Consider the following 19,944-nt stretch of genomic DNA (forward strand, 5'->3'; position numbering starts at 1 on the left):
TATTTCTGTATTCAAACATTTATTTCAGCATTTATTTATTTATACTTAAGTCATATTCACATCTAACTGACTACAGATAATTCTGTGCACCCCCTCTGGTGACATTGCTGTGTGACGTGTTCAAGTGTTTGTTTTTTAACTTGTGTGTGCATTTGTTTGTGCGTGTTCAGAACACTTGATGCTAAGTGTTTCAGACTTAACCTGATTCCTATCTGTCAGATTTTTGGATTGTCTTTCAGAGTACATGTTTTGACAAAGACATACGTCCCCTCGTACTTTATTATTTTCTAATGAGCAGCAATTCATTTTAACAGGACCAATTTACAGCTCCATTACCCTGAGCATCAAAGACACAGGAGGTGACAAATAACAGACTCATCAACTTGGAAATGTGACTAAAAATGAATGAGCAGAGTAGTGCCATAGAGTTTATTTTATTGGTGACATAAAAAGTATTTCATTGCATTTTAGTGGTTACAGAATATCAAACCATTTTTTATTTTGTATTATTATTTTTTAATCTTGCAAGTGGAACATTTTCTTCTCTGTCATCCGACCCTGCTATGACTTTGTGTGACTTCCACCATCAGCCGGTGATGCCCAGGTTCTTGTACTCGACCTCCATGTCAGCGATGATGACGACCATCACTCTCTTCAGGGCCTGCTGCCCGTTGGCATCCAGCCCTACCTTCTCTTCCAGGATTTTACTAAGGACCACTCCAACCAGCTGAGGAGAAAAGTGCTTTACTGTGAATTCAGGTTGGGGCGACACAAAGAAATGCACGTGGGGGGAAGGATCAAATTACATATTATGGCATTATGTGACCGTGCCCTAGCTCTCGGCCACCGCTCCTCACTAAAACGATGTGGTGGTTACAACTGATCTCCAACACCGCTGTCAATCACTGCTCATGAAGCTTGGCAACTCCAATCAACTGTCAACCTCGGCAGTGCTGTTCAAATATTAATTAAGATTTTGTTAGAGCATTGCTTATGTCACACCTCAAATGTCTGTGGAAACATGTTTTAATGTCGGTTTAATTGAAGAGTACTGAACCGTTAAGGGCCTAAAATACATTTCTGACCTGCTGCAATGTTATGAACCATAAATTAATAGGAAAGCCTTTTAATTTCACAGTTCATTCAGCGCGGTTCAAATACGAATTAAGATTTTGTTAGAGCATTGAGATACACCGTGTGTTTTCTGAATGAGGGCTGTCTTTTACAAAGCCATCCAGCTCACACAGGTTTATCGTGTTTGACTAATTGCGTCAAAGTGTGTCCTTTAGCAGATCAGTGTAGTGGGTACATTTTGCATGATGGGTGGTAAATACTGTTTCCTCACAATAAGAAGCTCACTGGTGCTTTGGGGACTTGTATTTGGGCATTTTTCATACATTATGGGCATATTCTTCTGTCAAATTCAATTATAACTTTCAAAAATATTGAACCTTCTCCGTTTAGTAAAAGTCTGATTGGGACATTAGTGTGTATGCGAAGGAAGGTTCAGAGCGAGAGTGCAGCTTTAACATCTTCATTAATAATCATCTCTAACTTGCTCTATTTTCCGCAATGTTCACTATTCGTGTATCATTTTAGGTCAACGTGAAGAAAAGTGTGTGCTCCATCATACACTGTAGCTATGGAAGCAAACAGACTCACACATTTGGCCCCGTAAGCCTGAAAGTGCCAGCAGTGCCCAGGAGCTGCCGGGCCACAGCGTTTATTTAAAAAGAAAACACGTCACTTTTAAAGTCACTCCTGTTATTTACGTTTTTCGACAGAGAAGCAAAGAAGCCCTCCGGTTTGAATAACTTTCCTCCTGACAAAACACTCTCCGGATAATTGAGCTTGGTTACTTTTCTTTTCTAATTGTATGCCCATATTTGCTTCAGAAAATGTTGAGTTTTTTGTTGTTTAATATAGGTAATTGTTTGCTTAAAGAGATATGCAACAGTCGCTCAGTTCTCCTCTCTGTCCGTCCTCTCAGAGTGCAGATACGTGGCGGTGGATCTGTCGGGTCACGGCTTGTCGTCGCATCGTCATCCCGGAGTCTTCTACTCTTTTCCTGAGTACGTAATGGATGTGCGCAGAGTCGTTGACGGTGAGTGAGTTTGCGAAATTACACAACACGTTTGCCCACAAACAAGTGTGCCCTGGGGCTGGGTGGTGATTCATTATTAGTGATCGTTAACTTTTAATGGAAACATGTCTCTATTATATGAACGTTGTGAAATGTCACAGAATGAAGGATTCTGAGCAGATTTGAATTATAAACAGTTTTTTTGGTTATTGAATGGTCTTTCTTTTACAAATTTGAAGAGTTTTGTTTACAGTTTTTTTTYTTATAGCAGATGACAAAAATGACAACCAATACACCTTCACCCTCTCAGGAAGGGTTACTGTTGTGATATATTCTAATACTACCACCCAGCTCTAGTGCATCTGTATTGCAGTGAAACCACAGCAGTGACGTTGTCTCTCAACTGTAAACAGTCTGAGTGTTCTGTGGTGAGATACTGAACCTGGTTGATGATCTGTGAAATGACTCCCACAGCTCTGCACTGGAGCCACTTCTCCATCATAGGCCACAGTATGGGTGAGTGCAGCGTAACAGCAGAATGGGAGCATTAAAATGTTAATGTTATGTTATATTTACAGTATAAAAAGTCTCTTTTTTATTTCAGGTGGTAACGTTGCTGGAATAGTAAGTGACAGTGTCATGGCATGCTACTATTTTCACAGTACACATATACTGACTCTGTAGAGAGTATTTTGCTGTACCGTGTGGTATTTTGTCCCTGTTATGTCCACAGTTCAGTGCACTGTATCCTGAGATGGTGGATTCTGTCGTATTGCTGGACTCTTATGGATTCTTACCTGCAGATCAGGTACTTTCAGTTATTTATAAATTAAAAAATGAATTTGTTGCTTAGTTAAGAGTGAGGGAAAATACAATGTACTTTGAAGTTGTGTTGCAAAATATCCTATTTATATTTCCACCAGGTTTCACAACGGTCCTCCCACATGTTGAGAATCCATTGTTACGGTATTTTACTGTAGAATTAATATTTTTATTTTATTTCACATTTGACACCAAACTATCTGTCCAGTCACAAAAACCTGAAGCCGAGCACGGACAGATTTAATAGAAGTGGACATTTCTTTTTGTTATTTGAACAGGGTGAATGCACAAAGAATATTAACGTTGTGTATATAATATGGAGAGATTTAATGTACCAGGCTTAACAGATTGCCATTTTCCGCCCGTAGAATATATACGGCAAAGAATTACAGAAAATGATCAACAGCTCTAGGTCATATCATCCACGCCGGCTTTCCATCATGCTTTGCCTCGTATGATCACGAACGGGTATTAAACATCTTATCAAAAAAGCTCTGTAAAAAGTCTTAAATGGAACTGGCACCACTCCACTAAACATGCAGAGCAGTAGCTACGGAGGAGAAGGAAAGACAAGTTGTTCAGAGTTCAAATGTATTGTTGAATTAAAAACAGCTTTTGTTCATATAATGTAGTTGCCTCACTCCATAATATTTCTCTGTGAAGAGAAATGTCCCGCATCATTGACGTTTTTTTTTTTTTTTCTTTTCCCCCCTTCTTTTTCTTGCAGAAAGAAATGTTTAAAGTGCTGAAGCAGGGGATGGATGAGATGTTGCAGTTTGAAAAGCAGTCGAAGGAGAAGAAGAGAAGAGTTTACACTTATGAAAGCGCAGTAGAGAGGTGTTGCATCTTTCCTGTTCACGTTGTTTTAAACAGACTGCTGAACTCAGTCTGTTTGTACAAGTGTTCTCTTAAAGCCTTTGTGATTTTCTTTCAGGCTGTCGGCTGCAAACCCGGCTCTGTCTGAGCGGTCGGTGCGCATCCTTTTAGAGCGAGGTCTAGTTCAAGTTGAAGGAGGTACGCCTTCACATTCCTCCTCTGGAATGTTTGTTATGGGCGCTTTGGGGTTTACTTTGAATACGTTTTCATTCCCATGCTGATCATAGAATGTATTTATCTCTTGCAGGTATGGCGTTTACCCGAGACTTTCGTATTAATCTGGTAGGTTTTTGCTGAACTGCACCACTGCTCTTTATTCTTTTATATCTCTCCCATGGGTGTCGTATGCACCCCTCAAAATTCATGTGCAGCATTGTGTTGTTTTGTCCTTTTTTGTTTTCAGAAAAATATAGTGCGCATCAGTTTGGGGCAAAGTCTGGAGTTGCAGTCTGAGATAAAAGCCCCTATTCTAGTTGTTCTGTAAGTAATTCCTCCACCCCAGATTCTTTATTACATGTGCTAATCTCAGTGCAATACTAGGAAACATACATGCTATCTTTGTCTTCTCTTTCTTCTTTGTCTTTCCAGAGCAGAGGATGGCTTTGACAAATTATTTGTTGGACAGGATAACAAAAAATCCATATCAGCAATTGTCCAGGGCTACAGGGACAGAAAAGTGAGTGTATCTTTACAGCGTGTTTGTGTAAAGTAAGGTACGCTCGCATCTTCGTGTTTATTTTTAGCCGTTAAGCCTGTGTGTGTAATTGTGCTTACAGACAGACAGACAGATGCAAAAGTCGCTGCGTAGTTCAAGCTCAATATCTCAGAGGCAGCAAAAATCTCTGTAGCTGGGAACCTCAACGCTGACCTACATACTGGCACTTGGTCAATAGAGAACAGAACTAACATAGCGGAGCATTTAGCAGCTATAGAGAGAGCTATTTCCCTCAGGAAGCGGTGGAGACCAAAAACGAAGCTAAAAGAGAGAGAATATCGGACTTGGATTGATCATCTGACCAGAAACACGACTCCAAATGAATGCTAATGTTGCTCCATAACTGCTGGATGTGTAAATAACCAACTGTTTGATGACATGTTCCTCATATCAACGTAAAAGTTGAATATGTCAATGTTGTGTTCACAACTTGTTTCTGCTGCCCCCAGGTGGCCAGAAGAAAACAGTTACTGCAGGTTAAACTCTGACACTCAAAACCCTCGTCTAATATTCCCCGTCTCTTTTTTTTTTTTCAGCACACGTTGGTGACCGTACCAGGCGATCATCACATCCACCTGAATGACCCTGAAGTCGTTGCTCCACTTGTGTCTGACTTCCTGCAGACCAAAGTGTTGACACAGCCAGCAAGACCAGCCAAGGAACAGACTTCGAAGATATAGCGAACACCAAAACGTCACGTTACGCTGCTGACTTGAACAACTTTTTAAAATGTACTTGTATTCATACTATGATGTTAATACTCACCTTGGTGCCTTAACCTGGACTCCTAAATGATTTGATGTATTTTAATAGATATTAACGGAGTGCTGACAAAGCAGTGTTGCATGCATTTAAACAGAAATGATACTTCTGTAACACACTTTAGTTATTAGGGACAATTTGAATAGTAACAGTATAAACCATGTTTGGCTGCTGATGGCATGGTACAATATAATATATGATCTTCTTAACAGTACTCCACCTATTTATCACTGTTGGACTCACGATGGACAGTTAAACAAAAGGATCAAAATCAATGCAGCGGAAGCAGAGTTATCATTTATATTCCACGCATTCTTCTCCCTTGTCAAAACTGGGCGCCTACATTACCCACAATGCAACTCAACTACAGACAGTACTTATTGCGGAATGCTAACTTTGCCAGTAGAACTAATGGAGATGACAATTAAGGGAATTTAGTCAATTGGAGGTGTCATGAACTTAAGTGTTGGACGGGTACATTTTAAAAGTGCAGTGTGAAAGATTTGGCACCATCTAGCGGTGAGGTTGCAGATTGCAACCAACTAAAACTCATCCTATGTGCCAAGCCTGTGTAGGAGAACTACAGTGGCCGACGTGGTATGTAAATAGATCAATCTAGAGCCAGTGTTTGGTTTGTCCGTTCTGGGTTACTGTAGAAACACAGCGGCCGGCTCAGTGAAGAGGACCCGCTTCGTATGTCAGTATAAACGGCTCATTTTAAAGTAATAAACACAAGTTCCGTTGTTATTTTCAGGTGATTATACACTAAAGAAAACTTACTCTATGGGAAAGTGCTTCAATTAAAATACATATGACCATTATTCTGCCATAATCAATATTTTTAGGAAGTGTGGAAATCATAAACCTTGTCGCACCACTGAACTCTTTTCTCAGGCCGGTGTCTTCCTGCTGCCCTGCAGTACAGACTGCTGAGTATCAGCAGACAACAGTTCTATCACCTTGTAGCTTCTGCCTTTGAGTATTGTTTGAAATGCACCGTTGCAGGCCCAGGTGTCTTAGAAGTCTGCTGCCTGCTGTTAATATTTTAACAGCAGACACACACGCACACAGTTTCTCTGAAGTGTGTGTGTGGGCGTGTGTGCGCGTGTCCTCGTCCTCGTGTTCTAATCAGTGAGCTGTGGAAAGAGTACCCGTGAGTGCCACGGTGGGAGCAGAGGATGAATCTGGACTCAAGTATTTGTTTGCAGCTTGTCTTCAGTAATACAGCTTTTAATCTATTTTAAAGATGGCTTTTATTTTGAAGGATTATCTGGTGGATATCCACGAAACTGCAATCGTTGGCATTATTTTAAAGAGTAACTGCACATTTGAATGTGTTTTTTAATGTGTGCTGGTGTTAATAACAGTTATTACCAAATGTACATTTCCGGCATTATTTCATGTTTGAAAATGGCTGAAAAAACACCTGCCACTGTTTTAAATCAGCCCTAATCTTGCAAAACTAATTCTGACATAAACTGCGTTCCAAATGGCATACTTTTAGAACTTAATGCAGCTGCCCTTAGAAAGTGCTACTGATGCATGCCATGTGCGTTTGATTGGTACTGCTTCCTCATAATATGGCACCTTGAACTTTGACCCTCTTACTTATATATCCGCTGATATATAAACCATGCTGGATTGGGACATACATCTTTTTCTGGCATACTAAATAGTATGATAACATTGGAACGCTCAGATAATCCATGAGACTGATCTACGTCATGAAATAGAATAACGTCCTCCAATCAGACCCCCTCCTCACCTCTCCCCACAGCGTGAGGGGGAGGGACCTGGCCACTGGTGTAAATATTTACCGAAAAATGTTATTGTTGCGCAGTTTGCTTTTTTCTCTCAAATGTCAAAATGTTCGCATTCTCTTGATGCAGTTGTTTGATAGTTGTTAAAGGGCTGCAGACAGTTATTGAAATCTGATATGTAGAATACATAATTGGATCACAGAAGAACTTTTGAGGGGAGGGAAAACAATGTTGTCGTTGAGAAGAATTGTTTTGTATCTGTAGCTATTTTGTAGCAATTTCACTTTCGACATGAAAAAAAACCCACATTAAATTATGAAGGGGCGCCGTAGTTAAAAAAAAGTTTGTTTCTTGATTCACCTGTGGAATTTAAACAAACCGTTTTCTCTGTACATCAGTATCGAATACTGACCGTTAAAACAAAGTATCACATAGATACTTCATGTGGTTGATATATCTACATTGACTTGACAGAGTTAAAATCATAAGGGATCACATGTGAAGAAAGTGCAGCATTGAAGCAGGAACTTTCCTACTTTGTGTACTGAATATATAGTCAAACCATTTTGGATTGAGGCTTTTAGAAGTTCTTGGTTGATGGTTTGGTTCAGCAAGTCCCGTTGACTACAGGTTTATGTTTAGCCTACTAGACTAACTAGAGGATAGATGTCACACACTAAATAAATCAAAACGTGCATCTTCCGGCTGCCTGAATGAATGATCGCAGGTCTAATGCATTTGATAATAGTAAAAACCTCCTGATTCAAAAGACTTGGTTAATACAATGACAGAGAAACTGTTTCTAAAAGTCCATTGGTAGTTTGGAAGATGGATCTTTCATTGGGGAAAATAGCTACACGTGAAAATATCAACTGAGCAGCGGGCGCTGCCTGAAAAACCGAACCGAGGGAAACATAAACACAACGGAAACAAGAGGACAAGGAAGTTACTTTGGACCGGGGGCGGGACGTGTTCAGGGCTTCCGGTTCATGTGGGGAAATGCGAGCACTGCTGCAAACTTTACACGGCGCAACTTCAACTGCAATGGCTGAAGAAGGTAACAAAGTCAGACTATGCATACAGTCATAGATGTCACGTGACAACCGTTAACAAGCATAGCTATGCACTTGCTGACTAAAGTTGTGTGTCTTTAGCATCCAAACAGCACCTTTATTTTTGCTCATATAGGCCTGTAATGATGCTGTTCATTTATGTTTTCACTTATCTGTCAGATATTTGTGTATGGGCTGCAGACTTTAGGGGAGGGGGAGGGACCGGGCCACTGGCGATTGTCTGATATACAATAATAACAATAGTTGTGTTGATGTTAACAGTTTGAGCTGTTCACTGCTGTAATAGCTGCACTGTGTATTGTGCCCAGTGTGTTCGGATCTCTCCGTCCCGGTCCCATGGGGACACATCAGAGGAAGAGTCTGGGGTCCTGATCACGGTCGTCCCGTGCTGTGCCTGCACGGCTGGGCTGACAACTGTGGTGCATTCAACACTCTCATTCCTCTTCTACCCAAAGGTAAAACTATGGCTCGTGGGTAAAGGGTGACCGTTGTTTTTATTTTGTGCGGTCTGTAATTGTCTAATAATTTTCCTGGACTTTTCCTGGAGAGAGCTTCGCAATTTAATTAGGCCCATCTTTGGGTCAAATGGAGTTATTTGGATCAATTTTCTTTTTTAAGTTATTTTTTTAAAATCAGTTTCTCATAGAAAGTTGTCCCAGTAATTAAGTTAACATACACATAAATGTCATTCTGTTGTGACATTCACAACAGCTAGCCTAACGGTAATTCAACGGTTACAGAATGCTACGTTAGCCACACGTTAGCTCCAGACAGGGTGGCTAACTCGGTTAGCAGCAAACTGATAATAGAAGAACTAAATTCTACTAAATGATTTAATAGACAGTCACAAAAACGTCTGTAATAAAAAGGAGTGCGTACAAACAACAGCTTTTGAGGAGATAGAAAAAGTCCCTAAATATTTAGTTGGACGAAGACCTAACAAAATGGTGGACGTAACAATGCCATTTAAACTGATATGAAACTGTGCTAGCAGCTGCTCAGTCCGTGCAGATCAGGTCAGCTGTACATGCACATATACAGTTCAGCATTAATGGATATTAAAGTTTCCAATGATTCATTTCCTTTAACTCCGAGCTGAAGTGGAGCTGTTGGTTCACAACATAAACTCAACTGAGCTCGCTCAGAACTTCAGCTCTGTAATTCCCTTTAATCAGTAGGCTGCCAAGTTAGTGATCTCTTTCCAGGAAGCTTCCTTGGAATTATAATTCCAAACGTTAAAAAATTGTAATGTATGTGTTTGGGATTTGGTGTCAATTCCCCTGAGTTTGTTGCATGAATATTTCACACATCTCCTCTCTGTACTTCCTTTCAGAGTGCAGATACGTGGCGCTGGATCTGCCGGGTCACGGTCTATCATCTCATCGTCCTCCTGGAGATTTCTACTCCTATCCTGCATACGTGGCGGATATACGCAGAGTCGCTGATGGTGTGTGTGTGTGTGTGTGAACTCATAATATTGTGCAATAGTATTGTCCCAAACGTCAGTATAAGTTTAATGCATAAAAGTAAACCCCAGAAGGACTTATGGCAACTAAGAAAACTACCTCAGTGTTCTGTGACAAGATACCGAACCTGGTTGATGATCTGTGAAATTAACTCCCGCAGCTCTGCAGCTGAGGAAATTCTCCATCATAAGCCACAGTATGGGTGAGTGCAGCGTAACGGCATAATTTATCTTAATCTGTGTTGCTGTGCTACAAAATCATAGAAAGTGCAAATCACGTGCAGCTTCTTTTTATTCACAGGTGCTGAAATCGCTGCATTGGTGAGTGTCATTGTCTTATCTATTTCCTCACTAAATATACAGACTGTTTTGCTGTGTTTTTTTTTTTTTTGCACGTGGTATCATCATATGGTTCAAATTGTGTCTTCCACAGTTCAGTGCGCTGTACCCCGAGATGGTGGACGCTCTCGTGCTTCTGGACTCTTACGCATTCCTACCTACAGATTCAGTACGAATCATTCTGACTCCCCGGGTTACACTCTCTGTGAAGCTTTAGTGGTTTGTGTGGTTAAATGCACGACCGGGACGACCTGATCAGACACCAAGCAAAAGAAAAGTTATCATATGTACTACTCATACTATACTCTGTAAAAAAAAAAAAAAAAATGAAAAAAAACCTTTGTAAATTTCCCAAAGTTAAAAGGAAAGACATTTTGAGGGGGATATAGTGAATCCTCTATTTCAGTCATTTTCACTTAATTAACAAACACTTTGATATAGAGCAGCTTAGAGTGGCAAGAAATAACTCCTCTTTAACAGGATCCTTGGCCAGAATTGGGTTGAAAGAGAGAGACAGCAACAACAATAATATCCTAACAGCTATAATAATAAAAAAAGTATTGATTAAAAGTAATAGTAGTGGTGAAAATGATAATAATTATAGAAATATGCCTACTAATAATATGGGTATAATAGTATAATAAAATGATAACAGCAGTAAGAGAAGCAGCAGTAGTAGTAGTAAAATAAATATGACTAATTATAATAGCAGCAGGAGGTATCATGGGAAGTTTTGGCTCTAAAGTGTCCCAAAATCAGGCCATTTGATGCCCACCATTTGTATTTTATTGATTGCAGAATGCAAAACTCCCTCCAGGTCGTTTTTCATTGTGCTTCAATTATCTTTATTTCCATCCTTACTTTTTATTCATATACCCTTATGTCATATCGTATAAAAAAGAGCATCGTTGTACTTTCCACTCGATATTATTGAATTGGGCTTCAATTATCGTCATTTTCAACCTTTACTATCTGTCCTATCATATACAAAAGGGGCTCTGCTGTACTTTCCACTCCTTTCAGTAGCTCCTGTCTCTTTAATTGCAGAAAGAACTTTCCAAAGTGATGAGGAAGGGGATGGATGAGATCCTTCAGTTTGAAAACAAGACAGAAGACAAGAAAAGAGTTTACACTTATGAGAAGGCAGTTGAGAGGTATAATTTACAAACATTTATTTCATATTTCTAAGGTCTTTGTCTCTACAGTCAGCTGATGGCTAAAGTGTTTTTGTTTCTTTCAGGCTGTCGGCTGCAAACCCGACTCTGACTGAACAGTCGGCGCACATCCTTTTAGAGCGAGGGCTAGTTCAAGTTGAAGGAGGTGCGTATTTTAACTCTCCTCCTCCTCTTGGAGAGGAATAATCTCACTTTGCTTTTCGGCTGAATGTGTTTCTCTTCTGCAGGATTTGCGTTCTCCAGAGACCTGCGAGTTAATTTCGTGAGTCACCTCTCAGACCCTCCCCCACGTTCACCACCTCCTCTCTGTTAACTTGTGTCTTTACACCAGCGGTTTAGCATTCAGCTTTGCACAGTTCATGTGTTTTGATTCTATGTTTTCAGAAAAACATATGGCGCATCAGTTCGGAGCAGAGTCTGGAGATGCAGTCGAGGGTTCAAGCCTCTGTTCTGCTTGTTCTGTAAGATATTGATCACCACTCTGAAATGGATCATTGCGTTATGTTATGAATAGCAGACAGAGACGTTTATAACAGCTGACTGACGTACAGTAGCTAATGTCTTGAGCAGAAACGGATGTGAAAATCATTACCTGTTTTTTGGTTTTTTTTAATTTATGCAAGTCTCAAATTGTATGTTTAAAATATCTTTCTCCAGAGCAGAAAAAGGCATCAATAGAATATGTTTCCATCCAACTCAAAGGAAATTCATCTCAACACTTCTCCATGGCCTACAGGACCAAAACGTGAGTTCACAACTTGGGACAGAATAACAAAAATTTGAAGCGGGTTTTTTTTGGTGGTTATTGATTCTGTATGTCTACATTTAAAATCCCTCTCTGTTTCTGTTGGTTTCAGTACACGGTGGTGACGGTACCAGGTGATCACCACGTTCATCTGAATGAGCCTGAAGTCGTCGCTCCGATTGTGTCCGACTTCCTGCGGAACAAAGTGTTGTCCCAGTCAAACTACGGACGGCACAAGTTATAAGCTGCAAACATAATCGCACTGGCACATTTAAGTTAAATTGCACTTTATAGATGCTGAGGGGATCAGCCGTACGTGTACTTTTATCTCACAACTTTGTTGACAAACCAGAATGGGGGGGTGCGACAGACACACTTCTGCACGTACATAGCACCTTCAGCCTTCACTGTAAGCCAATGGGCTATCAATGAGCTGTCACCTCATTCCAAGATGCACTAAGTAAAACAAAGTCACTGCTGAAATGTTCACCCTTTCCCCCCCCCCCAAGGATTTCAAAAATGCACATTTAAAATAAAAAAACATTTAAAGAAAATATGAAGCCTGTGGGTCATTATTGAATTCTCCCAGGAAGAGTCAACAAGCAATGCTGCCCTTCTTTTTCTGTAAATTGCTTTGGACATTGCACCGACCACACACCAATGTGATCTCTCTGAGGCCTTTGATACAGTTAATCCCTATTTACTTATGTACAGATGATCTCATATTGGAATAGATTCTTTTGTTGATGGTTTCATTATAGTTTGTAAAAGTTGCTGATGTTAAAAAAACAGGTCAGTAGTTACAGTAAAGTTGAAAGTAACATGTAAAGCCAAAGCTAGAAGATATGTTGTGCACATTAACGGTAAAAATAGTTTTCCTCTCACAGAGGCGAATGTGGGTTCAGAAAATGCAAAAATGTGTGCGGTACAGCTTCAATGGCACATGTGGACGACCTGATACGTCTGTGGGTCGCCCATCTTTCTCTGACAATCTGGCCACCAAGCATAGGTTCCATGACATTATACTGTCAACGATTCAAGATTCATTATTACCTCCGCCAGGAAGACCATTCGACTGGTCGAGTGAGTGAGTGTGCATCTCTGTGTCTGTCCACGGCTAATCTCACATTCTGCTGCAACAAGCTGCATAATATTTTGAGTGGCCAATTATGGCTGCATGCTCAAGAACGTCTCATAGTTGAAGTGACTCACATTTTCTCAAAACGCATTTTATTTCCGGTTTTATACTGCCAGCTGACTCCTCACTCCCTACTATAAACCGGCCCCGGTATATAGGCCGCTAGTCATAATACAGCTGAATGTATCGCTGATCCCCAGCTGCTACTCTGCAGCCACAGTGAGCGGTTTAACAGTTTGCGGTGTGTTTGGCTAACTGCTAACGGTAGTACCAGCACAGACACTGTTGGTTCCTCTCGGCTGCTGCTCTGAGGCTCACTTTTATTGTTTTGGATGGTGTGTTTAGCTAACAACTAACGGAACTACCACTGCACACACACTGCTGTACCTCATTGTCACTCAGCCACTGCTAAGAGGACAGCTTGGTGAGTTTAATTCAGTTTTTAGCAAGATTGCATGGCGTTTCTTATGCAACAACTTCAAGTCCATTGCCTGCATACGTCACAGCTTGTTTTTGAGTTTGAATGAAGTGTGTTTTACGACGTGTTAGTCTCTTGACGGGGAGTTAGCCAGTTGTGGATTGTATTCATTCAATCACGCAGTACAACAGCTTTTTGCAGACACACCTTGTGGAGATCTGCACTCAACTGACCGCACTTTTCTAATTCATAGAAAGTTATAAAATCATGTGAAATGCTTTCACTATGAGGCTCCAAAAAGCAATAGTAAATATAAAAAGACAGAATTTAATCAAATTAAATATAAATTTATAGTTTATATTTTTTCGAATGTTTGATATGTCGTTGAGTGCCTGTCTGCATCTCGATAACGACTGGTGGACAGTAAAGGCTGCAAAGTAAAAATCATCAAAACCAATTCCAGCAACAAATAAATAAGACAAGACTCCCTTATGCTATCCCTCATAACGTGTAATAAATATATGTTCAATGTAGATCTGATTCAAATCAGCTTGTGACGGAATGTGACTTTTATGGATAACTTGTGCGTTCAGCTTGTCATCATTTTCATTTGAAGCAGATCTGTTTGACTCGGCTGCTTTTTGTGAATCTGACTCTTGTGCGGAACGAGCTGAAAATGGCAGTCATTAAAAAAGAGATGACGTCCTCTGACAACTTTTCATTATGTAGGCCCCATCCTCTCTGTGTTCAGCTTCGGTCTTGGGAGCCAGCAAGACAAAAAAAAAGATATCATTTTTTTTCCCACCACTTTTACTCAGGGGAGTGACTCCATAAAACACTGCAGCTGCCGTCAGTCAGAGCAGATATATAGAGGTGCAGCTCTTACAAAACTGCCCGCCTCCCCCCTCCTTTCTCTCAATGTCACATAAACTGTGATGGCCTTGCAGTTAAATGGACTGGAATTGATTTTACGCAGGCGGCGAGCATCCAGACATCTGAAGGGGCCCCTCTCCTCCTCAACCCCCCCCTCCCCTCCAAAAAAATGATTATGGTTATATAACTTTCCCTCCCACTCCTCTCCATTCTCTCCGCCAGCAGCAGGGGGTGTTGTCATGGCAACCCCCACCCTTCCTTTTTTTTTTTTTTTTTTTAACGCCAGAGCCAGGAGCTCGGAAGGATGAAGCCACATGCAGCTTCTGTGCCACTCAGAGGAGCACATGCAACAGTCGGAGCTGCGGCACTGGAAAACCGATCTGGTGTTTTGATTGGGACTCGCGGCCCCTGCTGCACATCACAGACCGCCTGAGACCAGGACACCCAACGGATTCAGCAGCGTCCGCAGGTAAGCATGCGGTGGCTTTTTTCCCTCTTTTTTTACACTGCTGGGCTCTATTTTTAGAGTGCAACACCTGTCTGTGTTTTTTTCCAATTCACAAGCGTTGCTGTGAGCTGATTGTGATTGGCTTGGATCCCCAGTGCCTGTGATTGTATTGAGGAAGGCTTTTTTAAGAAATGGCTGAAAATAATGGGATGCTGCAGTCTGTCACGCGGGATATGTCACCCTGAAGGATCACTTTTTTTTTAAACTCTCCTCTCTTTCCTTTCTCCGTCATGTCCCCTCCTCCTCCTCCACCCTTCCCCATCCCTTCCCCTCTGTTCCGACAGCAGCGATGTCGTGGCTCTTCCTGGACTGGTTCGTCCCCCTCTACCTGCTGGTGTCCGTGTTGGTGCTCGCGGGCTTCGGAGCGTGCCTGTACTTCCTCGAGCCCGGGCTGCAGGACGCCCACAAGTGGAGCAGCAAAACGATGCGGCATCACCCGCTGGTGGCCAGTGTGAACTGCAGAGACGACGATAGCAATGCCCTGATATGATGGAGAGGGTGAGACGGAGCGGGGCGGGGGGTAGTGGAGGGGCCATCTGGACAGGAGTGCTGATGGGAGCCAACAAGAAGGAGAAGAAAAATGGAAGAGGAAGGGGGGGGATTGCCCAGTCCCACGATTCCAGCTTTTCTCTGATCTCTAACTTTAGGTTACGATGAGGGAAAAGTGAAGCTCAGAGGGGGGGGGGCAGGTGGACGGAGGACATGTTGCCCCTTTAGACATGTGATGATGTAAATTTCACCCTCATCTTACTTGTGCCAACTTTTACATACGTTTTTGTAATCTGACAATCGCTTTGCATAAATCACAAAGTTTACTCATATTGTGCATTTAATCAGTGAAGTGAACGACATGAGTGCGTCGAGTTGGTCGACAGTTGGGGGGGAGGGTTTTCGACCAAGATCGACCAAGATTACAGAAAACAAGTATTTGGTAATGCTCGACGGTGTATATTTGTGTTTGTTTCCATTGTTTTTACTTGACAGCATGGTGAGGAAACTGTGGGTGTGTAACGGCCCTCTTTTGATGATCATATATGCTTCCTTCCTTGATACAAATTAAAACTGTTCAATCCTCAACTCTTTGGATTTACTCTCCGCATGTTGTTCCGAAGTTCATCATATCTGAGATTTATGCAAGTATATCTACTCAAGTACTGTGCTCAAGTACAATTTGAAGTTTCTTGTACTGTACTTGATTACTTATATACTTTATAGCTCTACTCCACTCATCTGAACGCTGTAGTTAGTTTTCAAATTAAGAATTTACCCCCAAAAAAACACAAAATATAAAAACCTTTACCAAAAAAGTTGCTGGAGACATTTACCCTTTAAATTTGTATTTTTAAAATAACCGTTTGAGGCGCCGAAGAGGTAAAAGTGTCCAGTATCTCACAAATTAGCAGAAAGGAAAATTAAAAAAAATACAGATTTGTGTGGCAGAATTTTGTTTTTATTCTTCGGTTCCCCATTAATCATCTCACCACTACTCAGATGAATCTTGTGACCCTTTGGAGGGGGGGGCCCAACCCCTATAGGTTGAGATAAACTACATATCGTCAGACAGAATCCTACAAACAAGACCACATTCAGACTCCACAGACGTCGGCCCATGAACCAAACGAAAACAGAGACCAGCGTGGGAGTGAAACAGTGCACCCTCAGTGTGGAGGAATGGAGAGAATGGCACTTCAGAGCCCACCACTTCCAGCTGCTGAGTTCCCCGTCTCGCACTCCGTGACTTCGTTACTCACTCAGTGTGTCCACAGCAGAGACATTGCTTCAGACAGCAGGTTGGTGTCCGTCTTCCTCTATTGTGACTTTAGCATTTGTCATTGCAAAGATTTGTTATGTCATGTGGTTTCAGACCGCAGTGTTTCAAAGTACATTCATTTAAGTGCTGTACTTAAAAACAATTTTCAGGTACTTATACTTTACTTGAGTATTTCCATTTCATGCTACTTCATAGTTCTACTCCGTTACATTTCAGAGGCAAATATTGTACTTTTTACTCCAATTTACAGCTGTGGTTGCTCGTTACTTTGCACTCATAAAATATGATGCACTGCTGGTTTTAACTACCCAACAGTATATAAAGTAGATAAAGTTGCCTCTACCGCAACCAGCTACAGTGGTAAAATACCAGCTACACATGAATGCATTAGTATTAATAATGTCATAATATTGAATATGGTGATGTAACCCTAACAGCGGCTGTTTTGCTGTGTAATGCAGATATTTCTGTGCTTTAACTTAAGTGAGATTTTGAAAGCAGCTCTAACTTGTAATGGAGTACTTCTACATTGTGGTATTGTTACTTTTTTTTACATAAATAAAGGATCTGGATGCTGACTTTCCTCCATGTCACCACTCCCATCTATTGAATCAGTCTTTTCTTTTCATCTCTTCCTGCACAACTTACAACAGAATGAGTGTTTCTGACCGCCTGGCACCTTTGATCCCTCAAGTATCAGCATCCTCCAGACGTCCATCAGTCAGCTTGTCTCCTCCTCTGTCCCTATCGTCTCCTGTCATCAAAAAGAAAGCCATCAAAATCCCATCATTTGATGAGAAAGGGCTCATCTATGAAAAACACAACACAATACAAAACACTGACAGGTAAACCAAGCTTGTATTCTATTCTCAGGTTTATGTAATATAGTAAATATTGTGCTGAATTCATTTTATGGTTTATACTTTTTTTTCCTCCCTCTTATGGCTTCAGATCTTTTGTCCCAATTTGTCCCTCCAAGACATCCATTCAGCCCACTTGGAGTAAATCAAGTCTGTGTTCACGGGGAAACCACGGAGAAAGAGCCTCAACGCTCCCAAGAACCAAACCCAAAACACACAGCTCTCCAGCTCTCTCCGCAAAGCCCAGCATCTCTGTTTGTCCCGCTCCAAAGACAAATTCCTCTCCCACTCTAAAACCACCGAAGCCAAGGGATTCTCTCCGTGTCCCCGCCTCACAGTTCAGCGATCCTCCTCCATCGCTCCACCAACCGAAGCCGAGCGTGTCTCCGACTCTGACCGTCCCAACACCCAGACTGAGTCCATCTCCGACTTCCCAAGGGATGAGTCTGGATAGCCGAGGAGGCAAGCAGCCTTCTCCTGTCGCTAAAGAAAGACAAGCCAGATCGATTGCCATATCGAACGCTAAAGTTGAGCCTGAGTCCGTCAAACAGAGGTCTTCACATGAGGCAAAGCGTGACATTCTTGACCAAGAAGCTTTCTTGGACTTTACTCATCCCGCGTTGAGGAGAGCTTGTCCCACGTCTCGACACCAAACTTATTCTGAGTTCCAGAGACAAGCAGCCACGTCTCAGAACTCCTGCTTATCGCAAGTTGGTTTAAGTGAAAAAGAAAATATTGCAAGAGATAAACTAAAGCCTCCGCCTGGGGAAATAAACATAACTTCAATCCCTAAACCCATGTCAAACATCAAACAGCAGCAGGAATTTCTGCCAAGTGGAGCGACAGGTACACAAACATCCCTCTCAGAGTGTGAGGGGATTAGGTTTGCTCATGTTGCTCAGAGGGAGTCGGCGTTTGATATACCGGCTACTCGGTCGAGTCTGAGCCTTCACAGGAAGCGTATAGACTCCCCTCAGAGGAGGAATCTCACCTCCAGTGATCACCCATATGAACTAATGTATTCTGAGAGAAGTGCAGCTTCACCAACGACTCCCAAAATGTCTTTTTCCGCCGAGCTATCTGTGAATCAGTCACCCAATGTCGAGAGCAGGAGAAGACGTTTTGACCTCAACGATCACACAAAAGTGGACGAGAAATTTCCGTCTAATCTCAGAAGACCTAAAGAAGAAAACAACATAAGGACGATTACGGGGCATCCATCCAAACTCTCTCAACAAACCAGTGCGTCTCAAGACGCAAAGTCTCCTCAGAATCACAGATTCTGGTCGAAGACTCCGGTCCCAGTGAGTCAGTCCGACTGTGTTTCAAAGGATTACAGCCGCCAGTCAAGAAACATCAATTGTGAAACGGAGTCTCTTCCGTGTGCGGACAGATTAAATCGATCTAGAAAAAGCCTGTTGGCCCCTCGGACACAGGAGGGCTCCCAACCTGCTTCTGTTGAGTACGCCACGTCAAAAACAACCCTTTCAAAACCTGATGTTATCTCACACAAGCATCAGTCCGATCACACACAAAACATTAGCCACAAAGAGGTGACCTTCAGTGACACGTTGCTGAATCAAACAGATCTTTTTGCACCATCTGATCATCACGGTGCGCCCACAAAGCTACCAGAATACCCCCCAGAGGAATACTGCCCATTCAACACAAACAGTTTTGGCGTCAGTTCAAAGGGGGTCTTTGGCCGGCCATCGCAGCCGCGGCACAGAGTGAGCCAGAGACCAGAAGAGACAACAACAGCAGCTTCCCCTCCGCAACGTCAACCCAATTACCCTCCAGCAGACAGAGCATTGATCATGGAGGATCCAGAGGACCCCTATTACGTCACCATGTATTACCCTGGATCAGTGTACGTGGGTGAGTACAGACTTACCAAAACCATGCACTTGACTTTAACTGAAGAAAGCCAAGAAATCCCTCAAAGCACACATGACAGACAGGGACTCTCTCATCGCTTGTGGTTTAATCTTTGAAGAGTTCGATAATTTTCTGTCTAACGGGGTGGTCAAAGACGATAGCAGGGGGATTTAAGATGTCAGTCCTTATCAGTAGAGTAACAGACGTGCTGAGGAGAGACACGACAACGTTAGTTAGCACTCTGTCAAAGTGACTAGTCCAGGAGGACATGCCAATACAGCCCTCCGCAGAGACTAACAGACACAACAAAAACATGCAGAAAGAAAGAGAAAAGAGGGATGACAGGAGAGCAAGGAAGAGATAAAGTGTGAGTAGCGAGGCACAGCTTATCTTCCTGTAACACTTTCAAGAATCATTTTACTAAACAATATCACAGAAAACACTTAATGAGGTGTAACTGCTACTGGTAGAAGTTACATTATAGCCCTGATAGAGGTTTTAAAAACACTACTATAATTATGAATCTCAATCTGCCATGGGTTGCATACTGTACGTTCATCAGTTCTGTGAGGGCCAAATGGTTTTATTTGGAGGCCCTGCAAGGTAAAAACTGTCCAGGATTTGTTTCACAAAACAAACCCAGCTCTGAGTCCGCTTACCAGCTCCTCTCTCCTGGAGCCTCA

The 19,944-nt window shown here is 42.0% G+C and overlaps 2 protein-coding genes and 1 long non-coding RNA gene across 5 annotated transcripts; all 3 read left to right on the top strand.

The window, feature by feature from the left end:
* Positions 1 to 1,279: 1,279 nt before the first annotated feature.
* On the top strand, positions 1,280 to 7,439 carry LOC116396890 (serine hydrolase-like protein). Its single transcript, XM_031871837.1, has 11 exons — positions 1,280 to 1,326; positions 1,991 to 2,104; positions 2,558 to 2,599; positions 2,688 to 2,707; positions 2,817 to 2,891; positions 3,633 to 3,742; positions 3,840 to 3,919; positions 4,029 to 4,063; positions 4,185 to 4,261; positions 4,370 to 4,457; positions 5,033 to 7,439. The coding sequence occupies exons 1-11, from the start codon at positions 1,317 to 1,319 to the stop codon at positions 5,174 to 5,176; spliced, it is 795 nt and encodes a 264-aa protein (XP_031727697.1). The 5' UTR covers positions 1,280 to 1,316; the 3' UTR covers positions 5,177 to 7,439.
* A 157-nt stretch (positions 7,440 to 7,596) lies between these two features.
* On the top strand, positions 7,597 to 12,365 carry serhl (serine hydrolase like). Of its 2 annotated transcripts, none has more exons than XM_031872060.1 (12): positions 7,597 to 8,075; positions 8,400 to 8,546; positions 9,425 to 9,538; positions 9,718 to 9,759; positions 9,858 to 9,877; positions 9,990 to 10,064; positions 10,943 to 11,049; positions 11,136 to 11,215; positions 11,298 to 11,332; positions 11,455 to 11,531; positions 11,773 to 11,815; positions 11,928 to 12,365. In XM_031872060.1, the coding sequence occupies exons 1-12, from the start codon at positions 8,018 to 8,020 to the stop codon at positions 12,057 to 12,059; spliced, it is 930 nt and encodes a 309-aa protein (XP_031727920.1). In that variant the 5' UTR covers positions 7,597 to 8,017; the 3' UTR covers positions 12,060 to 12,365. The 2 variants fall into 2 exon arrangements, with proteins under 2 accessions (XP_031727920.1, XP_031727919.1); XM_031872059.1 differs by having other exon boundaries at positions 7,601 to 8,075; positions 11,728 to 11,815.
* Positions 12,366 to 14,443: 2,078 nt separating this feature from the next.
* On the top strand, positions 14,444 to 15,829 carry LOC116396992 (uncharacterized). Of its 2 annotated transcripts, none has more exons than XR_004213641.1 (2): positions 14,444 to 14,713; positions 15,037 to 15,829. It is a non-coding gene; the product is annotated as an uncharacterized LOC116396992 (long non-coding RNA). The 2 variants fall into 2 exon arrangements; XR_004213640.1 differs by having other exon boundaries at positions 14,460 to 14,713; positions 15,040 to 15,829.
* The last annotated feature ends 4,115 nt before the right edge of the window (positions 15,830 to 19,944 follow it).

The sequence above is a fragment of the Anarrhichthys ocellatus genome, unplaced genomic scaffold, assembly GCF_004355925.1.
Source record: "Anarrhichthys ocellatus isolate YVR2014 unplaced genomic scaffold, GSC_Weel_1.0 scaffold61, whole genome shotgun sequence".
Classification (NCBI taxonomy): Eukaryota; Metazoa; Chordata; class Actinopteri; order Perciformes; family Anarhichadidae; genus Anarrhichthys; species Anarrhichthys ocellatus.